The following is a 13,936-nucleotide window of genomic DNA, read 5'->3' on the forward strand; positions in this document are numbered from 1 at the left end:
AGGCATTTTTAATTAGGGCCTACTAATCTGTCAGGACATGTTTTCGTAACAACGGCAATGTCTTGTGTATGGTTCACATGATGCTAATTCAGTTACATGACCGAAGGATTGTGAAAACATTAATATGGCACCTCTGGGTATTAAGAGTACATTTCAAAGAATAGTCTACTCCATTTATACTGAAGTCACATATATTGAACTCATCTGTTACATTGAAGTAAAATTAAATCCCCAGTAACATCATTTGTATAGTTTAACACTGATTATATTGAACCATGGATATAATGAACAATTCAGGTCGGTTCCTTGCATTTCAATATATCTGGATTAGCCTGTATTATATTTAACTGGACTTGGATTCTGAAGTTCTCGCGATTAAGATGATACTTGTACATTGTAATATTTAACAGAGTTCAACATTGACTGCTTTATGTTTATTCATGACCTACTTAATCTAAAAAATTTTTTTAGAATGGATTTAAACAACATGCCCAATGTAAAAATTAAAATAACAATTATTTTTATAAATAAGTTTTTGATATTTCTTACCTGCAATAAACTTTGCTAATTATACTCATTGTTGATGTGGTTAAACTGGAATTTTCCATAAGATTATTATTTAGTTTTATAGGCAGATATACTCGAAGTTTCCATAAGGCTTATTATTTGCTTTTACAGGCAGATGTACAAGCTGCAGGTACTAGAGAACTTGATGGTTATTGCTTTGAATGGAGAAAACATCAATTTAGCTTGGTAAGAAAATCTGAACTTAGACATTTATTTTTGGAGTTTATTTTAGATTCAGTCTGACAACCATAGAATTTCATATTAGATGATGGTAGTCATCATTTCAAATACATGTACCACTATAACTAACTAACTAGGAATGTTAAAAAGAGAGTACTACTAATAATGTGTATACTTTTGCTGGATAGGGGAAATGCCTTGTTGTGTAATGTGGTAGGGGAAATGCCTTGTTGTGTAATGTGGTAGGGGAAATGCCTTGTTGTGTAATGTGATAGGGGAAAATGTCTTGTGTAATGTGATAGGGAAAATGACTTATGTAATGTGATAGGGGAAATGCCTTGTTATGTAATGTGATTGGGGAAATGCCTTGTTATGCAATGTAATAGGGGAAATGACTTGTTATATAATTGTTATGTAATGTGATCGGGGAAATGCCTTGTTATGTAATGTGATAGGGGAAATGACTTGTTATATAATTGTTATGTAATGTGATAGGGGAAATGACTTGTTATATAATTGTTATGTAATGTGATAGGGGAAATGACTTGTTATATAATTGTTATGTAATGTGATAGGGGAAATGCCTTGTTATGTAATGCGATATAGTTGGTTGTATATTCTTTAACATCCTGCTCAAGAATCCTTCACTCATATGGAGATGTCACCATTGACGATGAAGGGCTGCAAAATTTAGGCCTGTGCTCAGTGCCTACGGCCTTTGAGCAGGGAGGGATCTTTATCGTGTCACACCTGCTGTGACACAGGGCCTTGGTTTTTGTAGTCTCATTTGAAGGACCACCCCATTTAGTCGCGTCTTACAACAAACAAGGGGTACCGAGGAGCTATTCTAACCTGGAACCCCACAAGAAATGGCTTGTTATGGAGAAGTTATGTTATAAGGGAAATAACTTGTAATGTACATATAAAGAAAGGAAATGACAAGACTTATAATGTGATAATGGGGAATTGTCAAGTAATATAATGACAGGAAATGACTTATATTGACTTGTAATGTGGTATAGGAGAATTGTCTAGTAATATAATGAGAGGAAATGACTGTTGACTTGTAATGTGGTATAGGAGAATTGTGTAGTAATATAATGAGAGGAAATGACTGTTGACTTGTAATGTGGTATAGGAGAATTGTTTAGTAATATAATGAGAGGAAGTGACTTATATTGACTTGTAATGTGGTATAGGAGAATTGTCTAGTAATATAATGAGAGGAAATGACTTATATTGACTTGTAATGTGGTATAGGAGAATTGTCTAGTAATATAATGAGAGGAAATGACTGTTGACTTGTAATGTGATAGGGGAGTTGTCTAGTAATATAATGAGAGGAAATGACTGTTGACTTGTAATGTGATAGGGGAATGGTCTAGTAATATAATGGGAGGAAATGACTGTTGACTTGTAATGTAATAGGGGAATTGTCTAGTAATATAATGACAGGAAATGACTGTTGACTTGTAATGCGATATAGGGGAATTGTGTAGTAATATAATGAAAGGAAATGACTGTTGACTTGTAATGTGATAGGCGAATTATCTAGTATTATAATGAGAGGAAATGACTGTTGACTTGTAATGTGATAGGGGAATTGTGTAGTAATATAATGAGAGGAAATGACTGTTGACTTGTAATGATATATGGGGAATTGTGTAGTAATATAATGAGAGGAAATGACTGTTTGACTTGTAATGTGATATAGGGAAATTGTCTAGTAGTGTCTTTTGAGAGGGAGATGAATTATGATGTGAAGGGGGCAATGTCTAGCAATATAATTGGAGAATGGACAACAAATGTAATGAGGGAAAATTTATTTTATTTTTTCAGGAAGATATTTACATTCATAACAGGAAAGAGAAAGGAATTGTTTGGTGTGGTAAAAAGGTATGTATATTAATTTACATTTTGGTTAGCAAATTACTGTAAAAATCTAATTGCAAGACTACTAGAATTACTCAAGTTTATTTTGATTTACTTTAGAGTGAATTTAATGAAAGCATGTAAGTAATGGACCTGAAGAGAAATATCAATAAGTACCACAAAAGTATCATGGTAAATGTGTCTCTTGTCTTGTCAGACGGGTGAAGAATTTACCCACCACACCCCTCTCTAGATCCACCACTGTTGTATTTATTAAAATATTTGTAGATTGATGGTTATATGCAAAGAAAGTAAATTACATCTATATTTCATTAACATTTGCAACTGCTGAACATCTGTCCTGTATTTGGTGAAGCCATTTTAAATTTTACCGGAAGTTGTGCATTGTACAATCCGAATAGAGATAAATTTAGCTATTCTGCTTGTGGATTTCTGCTCACCTGAGTCGATATAGCCCATTCAAGTTTTCCTGATTTTAGTTTGCTGATTTTCAGCTTGGTACATTAGGAATTTAAGTTGTTGGGATTATTTGCGAATGGAAGGGGGGGGGGGGTATTTAGAAGAATTAGCAAAACTGGATGGGTTAAAATCCTGTAAAATTATTTTGAATACATTATCATTTAATTTTACATATAACATGCTTTTTCATTGGTTGAAAAATTAGTAGTACATGTATATCATGTCCAAGATATCAAAACTAGAAATATTTCTGTAAGATAATCAAACTGTTGGTGTCATATTCATCATTTTTATGTAGAATTACACATAGATTTTCATACCACAATAAATTGTTTGAAATGTGGCATTATGCTGCAATAAAATAGTTTCTAATGCCCTAACAATTAAGTTTTCCATTGGATGGTGAATATTTCTGTACGGTTCTTGTTTTGCTTTCGGTTTTTGGAGTATTCTGTTTTAACGGATTGGGTTTTTTCTTACTTCTCAAGTATGAAATACTCTTTAGAACATTTGGTCCTAAAATCAAACCAAGTAGAAAGTATGTGCAAGCTGCACTACAAAATATTAATGATTCAAATTTGTGCAAATCATGTCCAAGGCCAAAATGGATTAGCTCTGGAATATATGGGGGAATTTTTTTTTTGAATTTCTTATAGATAAAAGAAATATATTTTTTTATCCATATTCAACACACTTTTGACAACTGATGGCCCTTTGCTCCATATTTTACTCTGAGGGGTCAAAAGGTTCATCTTTCACTAAGGACAAAGTGACAGGCAAGTGTTGTGGCCCATGGACCTTTTCCCTTTTAGTTTGGAATTTTGGTTGTTGTTTTTTTTTTTATTTAATGCTTAAAAATCAATATATTGCCCAAGTGAAACAAAGCACACACAGAGTATCGATTATAGCTCACTTGAAATGGTGACAGGGAGTGAAATGCCACAAGATGGAAGACTTCAAAAAGAGCATTTATCATTCCTTAACTGAAGTTTTTCTCCAGAATGCAATGGAGACATTGGCTGAGATTAGTAATATTCCTCCCTCCACATCAGCCTGTGAGGTTGTCAAGTACAGAAGCATCTTAAAGCGAGGTCCTAGGGGACTGCAAATTATGTACTGCTGGAAGTCGAAAGATTTAATTTAAAGATAGGTTGTCCAAAAATTGCCAAACACCATACTGCGATTTAAATCTGAAAATTAGTGAGAACCTTTATAGCGAAATGTTATAATTTCTCATTCAGCTTAAAAGATTCTTTATAGCTTAGACTTACAGTCAAATATAAAAAATGAGTTTGTATGTAATAATTACAAGAGAATTTTAAATCCTTCATTTGTATTTCTTTAATCTATGATAATTCTAATGAAGAGATAAGTAAAGTAGATTATCGGGCTCATATATACATGACAGAATTTTACTCTGATCTGGAAATGTATTGAGGGGGGGGGGGGGGGGGGGGGGGGGGGGTAACCACTTGAGGAAAAACTGTAGTGTAATGAAGATCACAAACCAGAATTTAATTAAATCTCATAAATCTCTATTCCATTTCATGGCAGTGTTCGAAATTAACCATAGACTGATAGACCGAGTCTATGTCAAATGACACCGATCTATGCCAATTGTAATTGGCATAGACCAAATTGTCCATGCCGATTTTCTAGGTTTAAAGCAATAGAGTTATCCCAAAAGTCGACATCTGATAAATGTTATGAGGAAAGGATGACATTGTTATGGAATGGAAAGAAAATATGCTTTCTAAGTACTTAAGAAGTAAATAACAATGTTTTAAATTTGTGTTATTTTTTTCAATGTTGCGTTCTATGCCAATTCAATGAGGTCTATGTCATTTTGTTTTGGCATAGACCCGTGGTCTATATCAAGTTTTAAACCAATTTCGAACACTGTCATGGTGGTGATGAAAGGTGAAGATAACAAATAGTGATCAACCTCGAAACTTCTATAAGATATCAAAATAGATAGTTGGGCAAACACAGACCCTTGGATATAGTGCCTGGGAGGAGTAAGCATCCCCTGTCGACCGGTCACACCCGCCGTGAGCTCTGGATATACTAAATATTAAAGATGGGATCAGGTGTCTAGGAGGAGTAAGCCCTGTTGACCAGTCACACCCACTGAGAGCCCTATATCTTGATCAGGTATACGGAGTTATCCATAGTCAAAATGAGTGTGCCAAGAACGGTCTCACGATGGGTATGAAACACGTCATTGACAAATTGGAATAATCTTGGGAGATGTGTACCTGCACCTGATAATGCCCTGCTCTCTGGACTAGCCCCTCCACCCCCCAACCTCTCTTAACCAATTAAGATACAGTAAGATATACTTACAATATATAGCTTACCTCCAGGGCCGATAAAAACCCAGTTCATTTCATTATAACTAAACTTCATTATATCCTACAAAAGTTTTGTTATTTTCCTCTCATAAGGTAATAAATATCTCTTCACTATATGGGTGAATTTGTTATAAACTTGTTCGTTGTATGCATATTTTACTGTACTGTGGAATATCATTAAACTTCATGAAAGTTCAATTTTCATGGATTTTGTGGACCCCTATCCCACAAATTTCAAACACAAAAAAACCAAACAATTTATATGATGTTCCAATGTACAGAAACCATATCCACAATATTACATCCGAATGGAAATGTAAAAAATCACAACAATCTATGAAAATTGACCCCGATGAATTTTAATGATACCAAAGTGTTTTTCATAGTTACCAGTATTTAACTACAGTCAAACCTCATTATCTCGAACTCGATGGGACTGAGAAAAAAATTGAAGATATCTGAGTATTCAAGATATTGAGGGTAAAATACTTGGAGAATAAGTAGTTGGGACTTCCAAGTCACTTGGAATCTTCAACATATCCATGGTATTCAAGATATCGGTGTTCAAGATACCGGAGTTCAATTGTAATCGTTTGGCTGTAAAAAAAAAAAAAAAAAAAAAAAAAAAAAAAAAAAAAAAAAAAAAAATATGACATTGATCTTTTACAGGATACAGCCCTACACTGGACTGTTGGACCAGTACATCGCAGCAGATGACCTGGGGAAATGTGCAGTGAGTATACATGTATAAATAGTAACCGGCAGCAAACACATGTAGGCTTCTTTTTCTTAAACTGATGAGATGTGACTAAAGCATTGTTTTCATGTTTTGTCGTGAATATTTAATTCACTACACATTGATTCCCTATAGATACATGTAAACAAATATAAAATCACTTATTATATACCCATCAATGTTTGAGATTTTGATACTGTGGATTTCACAGAGTGTGATCCGATTTTCCGGATCACCACACTTTGGTTTTCTGATTCTGTATCAGTATCCTCTGAAACTAATGATGTCACAATGCATCAATGCAACGTTTTTTGTGGAAATATTGACCGCATCACAAACAAAACTGCATACACAAAATATAATTTCACTGTATGTCTTTGTTTTTGATAATTTGTATTACATTTATTATCTTTAATATGTGGATTTAAAATGCACAAGGGGGTATATAATAAATTTATCATTACTACAGTAACTTGATCCTAAGAGTCAGATCACGTCTCGTTGACAGGCGCAGATCATCAGATCAAACTCGACGCATCACATCTCGTCCTGTCAACTCGATGTGATCCGACTCTTAGGATCAAGTTACTGTAGTAATAATATATATTTCCTATTTTCATTGGGTAAGATTTTCTGGGTTTGGAGAGAAAAAACCAGCATGTTCCCAGGGAGTAAAGGTAGATAACTTTTTCCTATTCATATCCTTACCCAGAAACCATCATGTGCACACACAAACACACACACGAACAGTGGTTGCACAGAATCCATATGCAGTGGATGCTCAGATATCTGGATACAGTGGAAGCTCAGATATCTGGATACAGTGGATGCTCAGATATCTGGATACAGTGGAAGCTCAGATATCTGGATACAGTGGATGCTCAGATATCTGGATACAGTGGAAGCTCAGATATCTGGATACAGTGGAAGCTCAGATATCTGGATACAGTGGATGCTCAGATATCCGGATGACAGATATACAGATGCTTCAGCTTCCGAATGATTTTTGTGTCTCCTTGATAAAGAGGGACATATTGTTTTGCACATGTTGGTCTTGAACGCTGAAGACCTATAGAATCTTTCTTTGATAGTTGCCAAACATAGGACAGTGGTTGCCCATAGAGAGTTGATGACCCCTATTGATTTTCAGGTCACAAGGTCAAGGTCAAACTGGACATAAGAAGATATTGTTTACTTAAAATCTTGAGAACACTTTGCTTTAGAGACATTAAACTTGGTATACTGGTTCTGCAAAAGGAGTAGATGACCCATGATATTACAAGGTCAAACTGAATATAAAGAAATATTGTCCACTTTTAGAATATCTTGAGAACCATTTCCTTGACAGATATCAAACTTAGTACACTGATGTCCCCTAAAGAGTAGATGGCCCCATTGGTTTTAAGGTCAAAGGTTATGACTCAAATGACTGGTTATTGGAAATATCTCAGTATCTTGAAAGATCAAACATTATTATGGTTGCCTCTGACTAGTAGATACATGTACATGTAACCCATATCTTTCACCAACACTCGAGACATTCTAATAAATGAAAAGTTGATCTTTTTTCAATATTACCACAGCGTGGGCAAATATGTTACTGAAACATTTCTTGTAAACAGATTTTTTAAACGTTCCTTTGTCTTTTCTATCTAGATATCATTGCCCCCTGAGATCTGGACGGTCTTTTTTATCTGGATATCATTGCCCCCTGAGATCTGGACGATCTTTTTTATATGAATATCTGCCCCCGAGATCTGGACAGTCTTTTTATACGCCCGTCGAAGACTGGACGTATTATGGGATGGCTCTGTCCGTCCGTTTATCCGTCTGTCCAGACCTTGTGGGCAGGATACAGACCGAACCATAACCTCCAGGATTTTACAACTTGGTACATTTGATCAACATGATGAGAGGAAAATGTCTTTTGTTTTTCAAGGTCAAAGGTCAAGGTCATAGTATCACTTAGTAGGAAACCCCTGTGGGCAGGATACAAACCAAACCATAAGCTCCAGGATATTACAACTTGATATATATATAATCACCATGATGAGAAGAAGTTGTCTATTGTTTTTCAAGGTCAGAAGTCAAAGGTCAAGGTCATAGTATTACTTAGTAGGAAAACATTGTAGGCAGGATACAAGCCGAACCGTAAACTCCAGAATATTGTAACTTGTTACCTTTGATCACCATGATGAGAGGAAGATGCCAAATGTTTTTCAAGGTCAGAAGTCAAAGGACAAGGTCGTAGTATTATTTGGTAGGAAAACCTTGTAGGCAGGATACAAACCGAATCGTAAGCTCCAGGATATTGAAACTTGGTACATTTGATCACCATGATGAGAGGAAGATGCCTATTGTTTTTCAATGTTACAGGTCAAAGGTCAAGGTCGCAGTATCACTTAGCTGGAAAACCTTGTAGGCAGGATACAAACCAAATCGTAAGCTCTAGGATATTGAAACTTGGTACTTTTGATCACCATGATAAGAGGAAGAAGCCTATTACTTTTTCAAGGTCAAAGGTCAAGGTCACAGTATCACTTAGTAAAACCTTGTAGGCAGTATACAAACTGAACTGTTTGGACAAGGACCGTCAAACTTTGTACACATGCACTTTATGCCAAGTGGAGGATTCCTATTATTTCTCAAGGTTAAAAGTCAAGGTCATAGTAGCAGGATGCAGACCAATTCATTGGGGCAAGGACCATTGAACTTGGTACACATACATCTTAAATGCCAAGTGAAAATATTACATAGAGAGTACATGGTTGGTCTTGTTTTTTCAATGCAAAAAAAGTATATCACACCCTGATGATTGCTGATACTACTAGTTCTACAAATCATAGTGTAAGAAAAACACCCTAAATTAGCTTTTCACGGGCGTATTATGTACTGTTGGCGGTACTCTTATTTATCTGAATATCGGTGTCCCTGAAGATCTGGATGATCTTTTTCATCTGAATATCAGTGTCCCCTGAGATCTGGATGATTTTTTAATCTGAATATTGGTGTCCCTTGAGATCTGGGCGGTTTTTTTTTATCTGGATAATGGTGTCCCCTGAGATCTGGACTGTCTTTTTGATCATGAAATGCATTTTCTACAGTGACTTGATTTGGTTTATCTATTTAATTGGTTTACAACTCTATAGTTAGCTTTCCTGAGCTGAATAGTAATTGTTGTAAAATCACTGACCTGGCTGTTTGTTTGTGAAGAACAAGCACCTGTTATCACTGAGGAGCTGTGAAGTTAATTACAGGGATTATGCTTACCTGTACAGGGGACTAGCACTTCTCCTGACAGGTGTGGAAATGTTTTCCTGTTTTGCCAAGAAAATTATTTTCTGTATTAGTAGGGTAAACATAATCGACAAAATAATTATATAGTTAGAGTATTAAGTAACATCAATAATATTGGCTTACATATTGCTTTCATAACAATCATTCTCTTATTATACTTGTTGCGGGGGGGGGGGGGGTATACTGGAATCGGGCTGTCCGTCCGTCCGTCTGTCCGTCTGTAGACGCAATGGTTTCCGGGCTCTAAAGCATTATCCTTTCCACCTACCGTCACCATATCATATATATGGACTACCCATGGGATGAAGATGTTCCCTATCGATTTTGGGGTCCAAAGGTCAAGCGCACTGGACATCGAAGTAGCAATATGGTTTCCGGGCTCTAAAGTGTTATCCTTTCCACCTACAGTCACCATATCATACATTTGGACTACCCATGGGATGAAGATGTTCCCTATCGATTTTGGGGTCAAAAGGTCAAAGGTCACGCGCACTGGACATCGAAGTAGCAATATGGTTCAGTTTGTCATGCTATTTGTTTTTTACACTCAGAAAAGAGGTAGTTTATATCCTATTACCAACACCCTTTGGGAGATTGGGGTAAGCGGGGGGTATTCTTAGTGAGCATTGCTCACAGTACCTCTTGTTTGCAATAATTCACATCAGATGGTGCTCAAAGTTTACATTGTGTAATTGTGGAATGTAACAGTACTCGGAGTTTACATTGTGTAATTGTGGTACGTAATGGTGTTCAGAGTTTACATTGTTTAATTGTGGTATGTAATGATGCTCAGAGTTTACATTGTGTAATTGTGGTATGTAACAGTGCTTAGAGTTTACATTGTGTAATTGTGGTACGTGATGATGCTCATAGTTTACATTGTGTAATTGTGGTATGTAATAATGCTCATAGTTTACATTGTGTAATTGTGGTATGGAACAGTGCTTAGAGTTTACATTGTGTAATTGTGGTATGTAACAGTGCTCATAGTTTACATTGTGTAATTGTGGTATGTAATGGTGCTTAGAGTTTACATTGCGTAATTGTGATATGTAACAGTGCTCATAGTTTACATTGTGTAATTGTGGTATGTAATGGTGCTTAGAGTTTACATTGCGTAATTGTGGTATGTAACAGTGCTCATAGTTTACATTGTGTAATTGGGTATGTAATGGTGCTCAGAATTTACATTGTGTAATTGTGATATGTAACAGTGCTCATAGTTTACATTGTGTAATTGTGGTACGTAATGGTGTTCAGAGTTTACATTGTGTAATTGTGGTATGTAATAATGCTCATAGTTTACATTGTGTAATTGTGGTATGGAACAGTGCTCAGAGTTTACATTGTGTAATTGTGGTATGTAATGGTGCTCATAGTTTACATTGTGTAATTATGGTATGTAATGATGATCATAGTTTACATTGTGTAATTGTGGTATGTAATATTGCTAATAGTTTACACTGTGTAATTGTGGTATGTAACAGTGCTTAGAGTTTAAAAGTTGTGTTTATCTTATTTGAACAATCATTTTTTTTTAAAAGTATTGCTTTGGATAAAAATTGAAGTCTAAATCAAGCCATTTTGATCAGAGTGTGATTACGTAAATATCCATGAATTCAATTTTCAGGAAGTAATGAAGTTTCTGGTGAAAGAAGTTCCAAAAGATGTGATCCAAAGTTTCGGAGAGAAAATTTTTGTTAATGTACCCATGAATGAGTTGGAGAGGCAAGTAAAAACTGAACATTTACTAATAGATATATTAAAATACATGTATTATACCTAGCGTAAAGATTTATAGTCGTTACCATCACAAATTAGAGCATTTGTAGATATTGTACTGGATCATGACTACCCCAAAAACGATGTAAGCACTCTAGTATCTGGATGATGCGTCATTTTATAATGAAATAATTTTGACACCTCATCCTCCATTTAAGTTCAGGCCTTTCTCTCACAGATTACTTTTTTGAATTCTTCCGTATCTTTGTTACTATGAATTCTGATTCGGGCATTATGCATTTTTAGCTCTTCTGAGCCAAAGGCTCAAAGAGCTAATGCTATGGCCATTTGTGCGGTGTGCGTAAACTTTTTAGAAAAAGGGCTATAACTCAAGAACCCCTTGACCAATTTTTTTCAAATTTGTTACAGGGTATCATTGGCCCAAGGGCTTTCATACATACTAAATAAAGGGATGTGACCCTTTAACAAGGGGAGATAATCAGGAAAATACAAACAAAAGTAGTGGTTGCTAAAAAATCTTCTTCTCAAGAACCACAGGGCAGATTATCACCAAACTTACACATAAGGATGAGGATATGTTGTAGATTAAAAATTGTTCAAGGCATTACCCTGGGGCAAAGGGCATGGTCTCAAGGTCACTTCAAAGTTGACCTAAATTTAATTTTTTTTTAAATTCCTTAAATCTTAGATATTTTAGTCATTATAAGGACTAGGATCATCAAATTTTGACAGTTGATGCATCATAGGACCTTGTGTCAAGTTGTCTCAAAAGTAGGTCACGGTGACCTACTTTTTGAATTTTGCAGGTATTTATTTTAAAATTAATTTTGATGCCTATCTTGGACACTTTGAAGCCTATGATCATTAAAACTTGTCAGTTGGTGGAGCATGGGACCTTGAAATGCGTCAACTGAAAAATAGGTCACCGTGACCTACTTTCTGAATTTTATGGCTTATCATTTATAGATATATTTTAAGTTGTTATTTCAAATACCGAGAGGTTTAGAATCATCAAATCTTGTAAGTTGATGCATCTTGAGGCCTTGAAACATATTTATAAAAAAAGTAGGTCACAGTGACCTACTTTTTGAATTTTGCAGATATTCAAATTTCACATTTTCGATTTTAGATGCATATTTTGGGCACTGTAAAACCTAGGATCATCAAACTTTGTCAGTTGATGCGTCTTCAGTCTTCGGTTTGTGTCGACCAAAAAGTAGGTCACTGTGACCTACTTTTGGTATTTGACAGCTAAATTACTATATTTCAGACACTATTTGACCTACAATCATCAAACTTTGTCAGTTGATGCATCTTGAGTCTTCGGAGTGTAACGACCAAAAAGTAGGTCACTGTGACCTACTTTTGGCATTTGACAGTTATATTTATATATTTCAGTCACTAATTGACCTACAATCATCAAACTTTGACAGTTGATGCACCTTGAGTCAATGGAGTGTGTCGACCAAAAAGTAGGTCACCTTGACCTACTTTTGGAATTTGACGGCTATATTTATATATTTCAAATACTATTTGACCTACAGTCATCAAACTTTGTCAGTTGATGGGTCTTGCATGTTCGAAGGGTTTCTACCAAAAAGTAGATCAACTTGACCTACTTTTGGAATTGGACACCTATATTTATATATTTCATATACTATTTGACCTATAGTCATCAAACTTTGTCAGTTGATGCGTCTTGCATGTTCAAAGGGTGTTGACCAAAAAGTAGGTCACCTTGACCTACTTTTGGAATTGGACGGCTATATTTATATATTTCAGATACTATTTGACCTACAGTCATCAAACTTTGTCAGTTGATGGGTCTTGCATGTTCGGAGTTCGCTGACCAGAAAGTAGGTCACCATGACCTACGATTGGAATTTGACAGCTATATTTCAATATTCAGATACTAATTGGCTTATAATCATCAAACTTTGTCAGTTGATATTTCTTGGGTTCTCAAAATGTGTAAACCAAAAAGTAGGTCACATTGACCTACTTTTTTTGAATTCTTAGGATTTAACTAAAGATTTAGAATACTAAGAGGCTAAGAATAGAAATGGTGGGGTTGTACAATTTATCAGAAGAGCGATTCTAGGCCCTTGGGCCTCTTGTTAGATTATGTATTTGTTATTAAACGTTCTCTATGACATTCTCAGCATTTGATTATAGATTAACTTTCTTTCCTTTTATAGGGAGCAACTGAACAGAATTCTAGACAGAGGGACTGGAAAGAAAATAAAATTTCAATAGATAAATAAATATTTATAGACTTTATTTACAAACAATATGTTTTTGTGATTTATCGCTTTTCTTACCTTTACCAAGGAGGTTATGACATGGTTCTGTTGATTGTTTGTTAGCAGGATCATTCAAAAAGTATGAAGTGGACTCTAAAGATTTTACAAGAAGTAGGTCTACTGCTTAGAGTGATTGACATTCTTGGAATGGTAGATCGAGTCAGAGATCTTCTGAAGGAGGAATGGATTCTTCTCTTTTTTTTTTTTTTTTATAATTATCATAACTTTTAATAGTTGTCAGAATATGTGCTCTTGCCTAGACACTATCTGATTGGATTAGCCCCAAGGCCGTGTCCTATTGGCCTAGCCCGTTTATGATTGACCTAGTCCCTTTGTGAATAGCCTGCATCCTTTTTTGTTTGGCATAGACACTTTGTTAATAATCTAGCCATTTTTTTATGGGT

At 35.3% G+C, this 13,936-nt stretch overlaps 1 protein-coding gene across 1 annotated transcript in view; it reads left to right on the top strand.

Moving 5' to 3' along the window:
* Positions 1–13,509, top strand: part of LOC125658707 (pentatricopeptide repeat-containing protein 3, mitochondrial-like) — a 67,852-nt gene extending 54,343 nt beyond the window's left edge. Inside the window, exons 21-25 of the mRNA XM_048890085.2 lie at positions 679–753; positions 2,587–2,643; positions 6,123–6,186; positions 11,117–11,218; positions 13,432–13,509. Coding sequence (XP_048746042.2) covers positions 679–753; positions 2,587–2,643; positions 6,123–6,186; positions 11,117–11,218; positions 13,432–13,485 — 352 coding nt within the window. The 3' untranslated portion in view covers positions 13,486–13,509. The remainder of the gene's footprint in view (positions 1–678; positions 754–2,586; positions 2,644–6,122; positions 6,187–11,116; positions 11,219–13,431) is intronic.
* Positions 13,510–13,936: the final 427 nt, after the last annotated feature.

This window comes from Ostrea edulis, chromosome 9 (genome assembly GCF_947568905.1).
Source record: "Ostrea edulis chromosome 9, xbOstEdul1.1, whole genome shotgun sequence".
Lineage (NCBI taxonomy): Eukaryota > Metazoa > Mollusca > Bivalvia > Ostreida > Ostreidae > Ostrea > Ostrea edulis.